We start from the raw sequence: 12,370 nt of genomic DNA on the forward strand, positions 1-12,370 counted from the left end.
TTTATTCTGTCAGAATATTTTTTTGTTAGAATGATGTTCTTTCAGAATTTTATTCTATTAGAATATTATTGAAGAATAACAAAATTCTTGAATCCGAGGTTGAAAAATAACAACATTCTAATATATTCTAATACATTCGAACTTAAATACAAATTCATACATATTCTTACAGGCTAAAAGTCTTATACATTTTAATATAATTATACATATTATAAAAGAATATCAACAAAAATGAATAAAATTCTTAAAAAATAACAACATTCTGCTAGAATACTCTCGTTCTCCTTGTTTTCTTTCATTTTCCACATCAATGGCAGACCCTTCAAAACCTAAATAAAAAAAAAACATAATGAACTTTAAAATATTATAACTTTTAGTATATTCTAAAAGAATAAAACTATAAAAATTCTAATAGAATGCGTTAGACATTAAATAATTTTAATTTATTCTAACAGAATGTAATACTCGAGTCACTTGATCAAGTATTCCCCGAGTCACTTGATCCAAATAATCGACTTAATCTAATTACAATGATTCTAGAGCTTACATTGTAGCTAACACAGAGGACAGTACTTTAGAAAAAGGTCAGGTTATTACAAGCTAGAATATGGTAAATATGACATTCAAAGGTCACAAATTTTTCTGAACAAAGTAAAAGTGCAAAAAATACAACTATAACATCGCATGTTCGAAGGGCTATAACTCAGCCAATATTAATCCAATTAAAATAACTTTCAAACCTAACTTGTAGCTAACACAAAGAAGAATATGCATACACAAATTTCAGATCATTCTAAGCTAGTACGAGAGAGATATGATAGTTCAAAGATTACAAAAAAATTGGTTGAAATATCTGATTCAAGCATTTTAACAAACATTTGGCGGGCAAAATCAGATGAAAAGAATGACTTCAGATTAAGGAATTGCCAAGTAACACCAACCCTATATTTTTGTAAATCTTAATTTCATAATTATTAACTTCCAGTTAGGATAGTTCATAAATTGCCACAATAGAATAAATATCAATTTGAAGAATAAAATTAAACTCTATAAACAAAGAGGTAAAACAACAATTAACAAATTTCATGTACGACAACAATAAGTAAATTCCAACTATTAACACTATTTAAGATTTTCATTATCTTTGACATTATATGGTGTTTATATGATTATCTAATTTTATTATGAATGAAAATAAATAAATAAATAAATAAAGAACTAGCAGAACTCAATGGAGTATTATAATTTTAGAAAACTAGCAATGAACATGTATCATATGTATGAAAACCTACGAGCCTACAAAGAATCAAATAATTTTAAAATAGTAGAAAAACTCAAAAGGAAATATTACAGTTTGATTACATTGGTTGAGTCTTCTTTGGCGGCTGTGAACATGGAATTGTAATAGGTTCATCAATGGTGTTGTATATATGTGTGTGGTACGACGGCTATCAGTGAAACAAGATATTGTAGCCGTGTAATTAAAAATCGATCGAAAACCTTTTGCCGCAAACGTTCATCATGATTGCATCAACAATTTAAATAAATTTGTAGAAGAGGGGGATGTGAACCTTTAAGTACGGTGGGCTAGGTTTACAAGATGGGGATGGCAAATAATGTATAATCACCTATTTAAATATACAATTAGAAAAAAAAAGTTTTATTAACCAATTATCAAAGATCAATTATCAATTTAAACCATTAATAAACATTTATTTTTGAAGTGAACACTATAATGGACCATTTTTGAAGTGAACAACGCTATAATGTATAATCACGTAATATTATCCTTTGTGTAGACAACTTCCATCAAATGTGGTTGTTTGATGTTCTCATTTGATGGAGATGAGCTCAAATCAATAACATAAATCTCTGCACATTTAAAATATAATTAAATTGTCATGTGTGAAGAATTTTACTGTTTGAAGTTAATAGAAATGGTTATGTGAAAATTTCATGACATAGGGTAAACGCATCCAGGAGATTCCCACTAAGATTTCTCCATTTTCACAGCATGTTTCCGTTTTCAAAGTATATCCATTTTTTAAAAAGTTATAAATAAGTTTAAATTTAAAATAGAAATGGTTGTGTGCATGTATACCATCAACAGGTAATATTTCCCCAATATTACCCTCTAACACCATATTATGATAAACCTTGTGTTGATTCCTTAAGACGAACTTTCGTCACATCATATTGTTGTGCTCTATGCAATCACTCCTCACGAAGCTTTAAGTTCTGGAATTGAACTTATTATGGGTTAAACATTACATGATAAGAAATATTTATAAAAAACCAATTAAAGGGCAACACGGTCATTGAAAAACTCCAAAAAAAAGGGCTGATATGTAACCCGATTCCTTTAGGGACCAAAACCAAAAAAATATAATTAAACTTGAGTACCAAATATGTACATCCCTGCATTGCAAATATGATTCTACAGAAAGCAAAAAAATAGAATTGCTTACCTAAAAGTTAAACCTGATGGGTTTTGAATAGGTCTTGTCCTTTACCCCTTTGTCTCCTTTCCATTAATATGTAATTAAAACACAACATTTGTTAACCTTTTCAACTAAATTATCATTAGGTGATATTAACATGTCTGTTTCCAGAGACTTTGAATTTTTGAAGCTGAATCAGAAAGGTATAGGCTTCCAAAAAATAAAAACATTTAGAGATTTAATACCATATTGTGCTTGCATCTATTTCTAGTTCCAGGAAGCATCAAAAATCAAAATACCTACAAAGATGGCATTTTAAGGTTTAGGCTTCCACCCAATATTACGCATAGATTGACCCGACTTGGATGAAAATTTTCATTGATTATTAAAAAAAAGTTAGTCACGGACAATCAGTTGAGACTGTTCTTGCCTATCGAATATTAGGAAATTTGTGAATATAAAATAGTAAATAAACAAATAATAAGAAAAATTAAACTTGTTATTAAATTTCCGTCGAGATCAAAATGAAGAGAGTATTAGGAGTGAAAATTGCAACCCGTGGAAGATCAAGAAATATATGTCCAACTGTTATATATCACAATAAAAACAAAAGTTAGACATGTAACTACATTGACAACATATTTCAAATCAGACATATCAAAAAAGGAATTTCCCAAATGAATTTCTTAAGAAGTAATTAGCAAAAATGTGACTTAGCAGATGAAGCGAACACTTTTACAATTCTGATTGTATATGGTACTTAATCATCCCCCCTCCTCCTCCCCCCAAGAGATCAGATCTCTCACATAGATGCCCCTTTCCCCCTGCTATACACACACACACGCTAACTATAACATTGTAGAAAACTTTGTTTTCCTCCAAAGCCATGCCACAAAATTAAGCTTTTAGTTCCTTCTTTTTGAAATTAGTTGTTAAACACAAACACACAGTAAATAGATCCAGTATACACACACCTAATTTTTATGTATAATGAACAGAAGAAAAGAAAAAGGAAACACATACCTGATTTATTTCTTCTCTTAACAGGGAATTATGGCTTGTTTCGGAAGAGTGTTGGTTCCATGGTTGTTTCCATCATACCCACCACCAAAACAACCTTATACCACCACCATCACAACCCATCTTAATCACCACGAACCACTATCCTCCACCACTAAAAATCATAACACATTACAGCCTCCCCACTGAGACCACTTGGTGAACCTCCCATTACAATTCTCTAAACAACAAAAAGAGAGGGATCAGGAGAGAGAGAGAGAGAGAGAGAGAGAGAGAGAGAGAGAGTTTACCTAGATTTTATAAATGCAAGCAATAGAGAGGATGATAGAGTTAAGAAGCCACATTCAATCTGGTTATTTGTCTTCCTCATCATCTCAACAAATCAACTAATTGTGGAAGACCTGCAATCGCTAGAGTAAAAAAAGAGTCAAGGGATGAAGAGATATTGTTTTAACCTATAGAAAAATTAAAAAATGTATGAACCTTAGTATGTGAATTCGATGGCAGTAAGCTGAAAAAAAAAATCAGTTTGTTGTAAAAGTATCAAATTTTGATCTTGTGAACCGGTAAAAGTTTGATAGCTATAACCAAAAATCTGAATCAAAACATGAATCAGACACAACTAATGACATTTCTAAGACGAATATTTCAATACAAATCCTAAATATTATCTTTTATAACCTTTCTTGGTCGTAAATTGTTACGACACTAAAAAATTATGAACTCATTAGCATACCAACATACCTTGATGATGGTGGTAACCCAACGTCTAAGGTTTTAACAGAGAATGTTGAGTGATAGCAGGGATTCCGATGGGTAGATTAGGTTTCGACATATAGAATTGGAAGCGATGGTGGACGATTTTAGAGAGGGAGATGAAATAGGTGATGGTCGATGACGGTGTAAGGGTATGGTGGTAACGTTCATCTGTCGGTGTTTAACAAAAGAAAATAAAAAATGGTAAAACTGAAAAGTATGTTGTTATTTGGTGCAGTTCAACAACACTTACAATACATTGCTACCATGCATACTTTATACTTTGCCTACAGTTTCAAAACCAAAAATATGAACAATTTAAAAGTTACCATTAATTCTACAAAATATAATAATTTATAACCTAAAAACAAAAGGAATTAAGGGAAACTAATGGAAACATGACTAAACCATTTAACCTCTCCTATGGCATGGATGAAAATATAAAAAAGAATATAACACCTGTGACAAAGGGTAGATTAGAACTGACATGAACCAATTGAGTAATCCTTAATCACACTTTACAAACACGATCAAGTCATGGGCCTTGTTGCAATGATCTAACCTACAACAACAAACAAAAGAAACATCAAGAAATCCATTAGAAACTTAATCAAGTAAAAAGATTCACATTTCACACACCTGAATTCATACAAAACAAAAAAAAAGTTGTGTAGCGCAGATTGGACTCATTAGAGAGAATCAGGATGGTTTCCGAGCACACTAAGATAAAACAGAAAAAATAGGAAAGATGTTAAGATATTTGAAGTGATGATTGAATTTCATGGAAGACACTATGATTTGAAAGAAACTTACGTTGGGGTAAGCAACCAGTTTTGGAATCAAGTAACTGAAGTTCATTGAGACATATGAACAAACAGTTGGTGTGCAGATCAAATTTGTTTTTTCAAATCCACCACCAGCGATGCTACTATTTATGATATCCTTCTATACCTTCGAGCGTAAAGGGCAAAAACAATGGAAAACTTATATTAAAACTACATAAAACACAAACATATATAAGAATTTGAAGGAAACGTCCACACAGAAATGAGGGTTCAAAGAGAGCGATGTATGTTCTAGTCCATACCAACCGATAGTTGCCATCTATGTTTTTTTTATGTAATTGGAAATCCTTAACGATTACATACCTGACATGTCAGGAAATTTAGAAATATTTGAAGAACACACGTTGAATTTCGTTTGGTTCCTGCTCCTCTTTCAATTTCGATTTCGAATTCTGGGAAAAACAATGACTGAAGGTATGTAGATGAGTGTTGGGAGAAACGATGACTGATGGTATGTAGATGAAATTAGGGTTTTCCACGTTTAGATATAATAGATATAAGGAGAAGGTATTATTATCGGTTACAATCAAAGGAGAATGTGCAGACGTTTTCATTATGCTTAATCGGATTGTACATGATGTTAAAAAGGGTATACCTCTTAATTTTCAAGAAATGGGCAATATGCTTAATAATATAGTAAAGATATATATATATATATATATATATATATATATATATATATATATATATATATATATAAATTAGTTTGGTGTTTTGTATTTTGTGGAAAATAGCTATGAGCCCATCGAGAAGGATCATCAATGGCTTTAGTCTAACATTCTCATTTCCAAAATTTTCATCTCCTGTCATGTTAGTTGATGAAAAAGCATGGGGAAAGTAGGAAGTTATGGGAATAAGAATGCCACAGTCTATTGGATATGTAGTAGAAAACTACATATTTCTAAATGTTTGTAATTAGAGATTCATTTACATCCATCGTATAAAAATTGAGAAAATGAAGAATGGTTTGACTATGTCCAAATGACAGTAGAGACTCTAGCTACGTTAGTTGAGTACTTGAGTCAATAGTGGTCGATGATACAAGGATGATATGATGTCCCAAAAGAAGGGATGAGCAGTGGAACACAGTACCCGTTTCTGGAACAGGAACTGTCGATTCCGATTCTAATTCTCATTTTTACAGAACCGCTACCTGCTGAGTACCCATTAGAACCGATGTGTGTGTGTATATATATATCACAACCACATACTTTATACAGTATCTTGAATAACATCATTTTAAATCTAAAATTTTGAGTAATTTTTTTGAATCTTTAAATGCTCATGTGTAATTTTCAATTTGAATTTAAACTATCCAGGTTCAAAATGAATTTGTAGATCGTAGACATAATGTACTATTATGTTCAACTTAAATTCTAATTCATAGAAATATTTATTTAGTTATGGACTTCAATTGTTTGAATTTTTTATATCAAAAATATGAATTTAAGATACATGAAATCAATGGAGTTTGTTTATAGGTTTTAAGAACCATGCACACATTTTTTCGTAATGTTATTCAAGGTACTAATATTTTATAATCCTCATTTTTTAATACATAATGAATTATGTATTGATGTTATCGAGAACTTTATTATAAGTTTACCTTAGATATATACTTTTATAAGTTTAAAAAATTCAATAAATTTAACGAACTGCGTACCTAGTATTGGAACCGCTATCTGTTAGTTTCGCTTCTGGTTCTAACATTTTAGGAACCACCGGTTTCGGTTCCAAATAATTAGGGCGGGTATCTGCCTACACTCATGCCTACCTAAAAGGTAAGAAGATAGTATGATGTTACACATAAATGAGTTGGCATTTTCTGTAGGGGCAGAACAAGAGCAGTAGAATTAGAGGGGTGAAACCAAATCTTTAAAACATGACTAGATAACTAACTTTAATTTGATTCAAGGATGTAAGTGTGAATGAGCATGATGCGGTTATTGCCCAAAACCGAATCACAAACCACAAATACAGTTATTCCAACCACAAAACCGAATGGTACAATTATTTTAGCGGTGTGCGTTTTTGATTTTTTATGCAGTTCGATTTTTTTTTCTCGGGTTCAGATTTGGTTTTAAACTGAAACCAAATCCCAACCCGAACCTTGACCTAACTAACAACCACTTGAGAAATCGTTATATAAGAGTTGGAGGGGGAATTCGATACTTTCGGTTTCCTCGCGCTGGATGTTGTGGAACTTTTCAATAGAGTCCAACGGGTCATGCATAGTAATGTTATGACCACAAGATCTATTGATGTTGTTTTTAAAAGAATTAGTTTTGTCATCCAAAAAAGGGTTGCGGCACAACTTTTTGCTCTTTTACCCACTGTATCTATGCAAAACTTTTATATTATTCAAATGAAATGGAACTTCACATTATGGATTTAAAAAAACGAGCAACCCCTTGTCTAGATGATGAAAATGGCAGAACTTTCATCTGGGCATCGATGTGGGATGCATCCACCAACTCGTAAAATAAAACAAATACGTCCGAAACAAGACTCAAATTGAAGACGTTACTCACAAAGGCTCAACGCCTTAACCACATGGACAAGCAGCAACTTCCAGTGAAAGAACATGGATTTTATTTATAATATATACATAAAATATTTAGAAAAAACTTTATTCAACTCGGTTCGGTTCATTTTTCCCCAGTTTTCTCATTCTACAAACCCAAATCGAACTGAATTTTTCGGTTTATGAAAAAAACGAAACCAAACCATTGGTTTCATTTTCTTCGGTTTACAGTTTGGTTTTTGCTCACCCCTAGATATGACATATAAAAATATAAACAAAACAATTAGAATGATATATTCTGATATCATTCATCAAAGTGGAACTCGTTAATCTTTGTGTCTTTGAAGTCTTTCACAATTGCATCTAACCTAATTTTTTCAACAAATCCCCATTCGAAGTACAAAACCAATAATTTATTTAAAATCTTAGTAGTAGGAACACTAGACGTATGGGTGTAAGCTAGTCAAGCTACTTAGATCGATTCATTAAAATGATGACTCGAGATCGAGTTAAATTAGCCCAAACTGAGCTTGAGTCCAAGCTCCAATCAAGTAAATAAAGGAATTCTTAACTTTAAAAGATGATGAGCATCCGTTTTTAGGTTTCTTAATGATTTTATAATAAACTAGTAGTTTGAAGGCAAAAGTGTTGGTGAGCCATAACCTTCATTTAGCTCTACAACTGTATTTCTTCCTTTCTTCTTGAAGACATGACATCATATAAAATGGTGTGAAGATTATCAAGTAGCTTAAGGTGGAGGGAGTCACTCCCTCCCAACCCTCCTAACATTTTTATTGCATATACGTCACATTAGTTTTTTCTTTCTCCTTTCTCTTTCATATTTTCCAGCCCACAACACAAATAATCCATCTTTTTTAACCCTTCCAATCCACTCCTAATGTACAAATACTAAATCATATGGATGTATAAGTTATGAAGCATACATAGAGATAAAGAGGGAGTGAGCTCAAAACTTTGGTGAACCCACGAAACACGCACCATTTTGAACTCTTCCTCTACGGAACCGTGTGAATGGAGGTACCTATATGTACAAATACTAAAACATATGGATGTATAAGTTATGAAGCATACATAGAGATAAAGAGGGAGTGAGCTCAAAACTTTGGTGAATCCACGGAACCCGCACCATTTTGAACCCTTCCTCTACGGAGCCGTGTGAATGGAGGTACATGTAGTACCTTTGGCATCTTTAGGTCATTCTTCTTACTTATATGAGTGCATCTTTAGCAATATTTACATGCTACCTATTTATCACATTTCCCTTTTCTCTACGTTATTAACTGTAGAAGTTTTGAGCTTTATTGTTTGTATGAGTTTTACCTTTGATATATGACTTCTGACTTCAGGTGTATACACAAGATTACTCTCTTTGTGTTTGTAGTTTTGTATTATTATAGAGATATGTCTCTCAACATTTAATTTTGTTTTTACTTCGTTACTACAAGACTTGAGATATGTTGATGTTGATGATACTTTTTCAAAAAATATTAACAACAAAGTCTTATTGTTACATATAATTTAGAAAAAAATAAATTTTCTTAATAACTCTTTACTCTATTCTCCAAATCTAAATAATCTAGCCTTAAAAACTAAAAAAAAAAAAAATCAAAATATAAATCGAACATCATAAAGTTAGTTGTTTGCAACCTATTTTGAAACATCATAATTCATAAGTCATAACGAAATAAGTTTATTTGCTTTAAAGAATAAGAGTATGGGGATCAATTAAAGAATAAGATAAACCTCAGGGGGTGTAACGAAATTTACTCGCCTTATCAAATCCATCAAAAACCTCTTTTCCTTGTTCAAACGCTGGTTAAACCCCGCAGCCGCCACAAGCCTTCAATCTCTACTGCTCGTTATCTCTAAAGGTAATTTCCCCTAATTCTTTCACTAGTTATGCATATGGTTTGCTTAATTACATGATTTTTCCATTCGCAGTTGAAAACTTGATACTAATTTGAATACCTATTAGTGTAGAACAGAGATATTGAACTTACTGAATCATAGAAGATGGTGAGACCATATGCAATTAAAGGTCGTAAGAGAAAGAAGAACAAAGAAAGGTATGATAAAGAAGAAGACGAAGAAGAAAATGTGGGGTTTGTCGAAGAAGAAGAAGAAGGGGAAAAAGAGGGGATTCAGAAGAAATTGAAGGGTGGAGCTACAGAATCCGATGAGGAGAAAGCAGAAGAAGCGGCTCAAGAACTTTCAGGTATTCCGGTGAACTTGAACGAACAACAGGGCAACGACAAGAACAGTCCCGGTGTTATTTTTATCCTCGAGAAAGCTTCTTTGGAAGTTGCAAAAGTTGGGAAGGTTAGTTCTCTTAGTTCTGATTCAAATTGTTTATGATTAACTGTTATGTCATTGTCCTTATTCCATTAAAATTACAAGATTACATGTGTATTGATGTATTTTATCAAATTCGTGTTTTTAGAGTTATCAATTGTTGAACTCAGAAGATCATGCTAATTTTTTGAGGAAAAACAATCGAAATCCAGCTGATTACAGACCTGACATTTCTCATCAGGTTAGTGATCCTTAATTTCCACCATCTTGGAATTGTTTAAAACATTTTGTCAAGAAACTTATATGTTTGTTTTTTTGGTTTGATTTTGGAGACATTACTTGTTTTTGATGCAGGCAATATTGAATATCTTAGATAGCCCATTGAATAAAGCTGGTAAACTAAGAGCTTTATATGTGAGAACAGAAAAAAATGTTCTTTTTGAAATCAAACCTCATGTTCGTATTCCAAGAACCTTTAAAAGATTTGCTGGAATCATGTGTAAGTTCACTCTTTTCAATCATGTTGATGTAAAGGGCATTTACGTCTTTTGCACAAATCAGAAACAATACAAAAAAAAACATTGACATCTGAGTCCAATGCATAACAGAGTACAATCTGTTCTGTTTTGTCATGTGTCAGAATCTTTATGATATGATGCATGCTTCCCTTTTTCAAGGGTATTTAATCAAGGGTATTTTTGTCATATTTGATTTTATTGATATATTTCAGTGCAATTACTTCAAAAACTAAGTATTTCTGCTGTTGGAAAACGGGAAAAACTTATGCGTGTGATCAAGAATCCTGTAACTCAATACCTTCCAGTCAACTCTTGCAAGATAGGTTTGTAATTTCTTTTTTGGATAAATGATATTGTTTAAAATATATGAGAAAATGAAAGTACACATGGGGATATGGAGGAAAAGATAGTTGAGGGCAAATTTGTAATTTTTATATTGTTTTTGGGCAGGATTTTCGCATAGTTCAGAGAAGCTGGTTGACATGCATGACTATGTTGCTACATTGGACAAAGATGCAAATCTTGTTTTTGTGGTATGTATGTAAATATATGTATAAATTAGAATAATAATGATAAAACATATACATGGATTTTAACCAATGATATTTAACTTGTGTATGCTTAGGTTGGTGCTATGGCCCATGGGAAAATCGAAAATGACTTCATAGAGGATTTTATTTCAAGCAAGTTCATTCTATATGTATTTTTTTGTTTTAATCTTTTTAGGTTTTGAAAATAGAATATAGTATACAAAGCATCTATTGACATTATCTCATAGTTAAAATATATAAAAAAGAAAAACGGTATATATTTTGAGTTTTTGACACATGACTTTGGTTTTTGCAGTTTCTGGGTATCCATTGAGTGCAGCATACTGCATTACAAGAATCACAAATGCATTAGAGCGCAAAAACAAGATTCTATGAACACTTATTATTATTTTTTTTTTGTACTTTTGGTACTAGTGATTGATATTAATAGATTATTACCAAAATGGATATTTGTTTGTCATGAAGTTGAGGATAATTTGGTCATTTTGACGTGGCTCTTGACTTGAGGAAACGTGAAAAGAATATATAATTTTTGAGTGTAGAATCTGAAAGATGCCAAGTTTGCTTGAAGTTTTCTGATGGTTTTGCTTGATATCGATTTAAAGCTTGTTAATTTTGGATCATCACAGTGTCAAATTATAGTTTGATAGTTTCATTCAAAATTGGTTTATGAATGTCTGTTTATAGTAAGTCAATAATAATCTATCCAAGATTGTTGAATTATATAATATATAAAACGTTTGGATGTTTTGTCAAATTAACAAGTAAAAAAGAAATTGATTTATGCGCCAATATTAATTTGTTTCACATATACACATCTAGAAAATAAATCACGTACATAGGTCATTTACTTTTAGTAATGTGTGAATTTAGAAAATAAATCGCTTACATATTGATTGGTGGTCAACGTCATTTCAACAATACGGAAACTCCACAGTCTTCTCTTTTTCAAGACTCTTGTGTGTGGCATTCATATGTGCAAGTGTGAAACTCTTGAAGGATTGCATTGGTGGCTTGGGTATCGCAATACTGGATAACCACTAAGACTTTGTGTACGGGCTCACATGACTATAAACCAATATATGATCTCTTAACAATAATTGTCACACCATGAACTAGGCTTGCACAAAAAAACCGGTTCAGGATCCGAACCGGTAAACCGGTTCACTACGAATCGGTCCACTATGAACCGAACCGATTCAAGAACCGAACCACCGGTTTGCACCTGTTCGAGATTTTAAACATTGAAACCGGTTTAAAACCTGTTTAATAACCGTGAACCGGTAGTGGAACCGATCGAACCGGTTTAGAACCGATTGAACCGGTATAACCGATTTAGATAGGTTCGAGTTTTTCTATGACGGAACCGGTTTGAACCGAACCGGTTTATGGCTGAACCGGT

The 12,370-nt window shown here is 32.2% G+C and overlaps 1 protein-coding gene across 4 annotated transcripts; it reads left to right on the forward strand.

Moving 5' to 3' along the window:
- Positions 1-9,369: 9,369 nt before the first annotated feature.
- LOC145122729 (uncharacterized) lies at positions 9,370-11,538 on the forward strand. 4 transcript variants are annotated; one of them, XM_079058299.1, is made up of 8 exons: positions 9,370-9,478; positions 9,588-9,926; positions 10,048-10,140; positions 10,254-10,398; positions 10,630-10,740; positions 10,868-10,950; positions 11,043-11,117; positions 11,264-11,538. In XM_079058299.1, the coding sequence occupies exons 2-8, from the start codon at positions 9,621-9,623 to the stop codon at positions 11,279-11,281; spliced, it is 831 nt and encodes a 276-aa protein (XP_078914425.1). In that variant the 5' UTR covers positions 9,370-9,478; positions 9,588-9,620; the 3' UTR covers positions 11,282-11,538. The 4 variants fall into 4 exon arrangements, with proteins under 4 accessions (XP_078914425.1, XP_078914422.1, XP_078914423.1 ...); XM_079058296.1 differs by having other exon boundaries at positions 11,043-11,100; XM_079058297.1 differs by having other exon boundaries at positions 9,593-9,926; positions 11,043-11,100.
- Positions 11,539-12,370: the final 832 nt, after the last annotated feature.

Source organism: Lactuca virosa, chromosome 6 (assembly GCF_052849685.1).
Source record: "Lactuca virosa cultivar CGN04683 chromosome 6, Lactuca_virosa_CGN04683_v6, whole genome shotgun sequence".
Classification (NCBI taxonomy): Eukaryota; Viridiplantae; Streptophyta; class Magnoliopsida; order Asterales; family Asteraceae; genus Lactuca; species Lactuca virosa.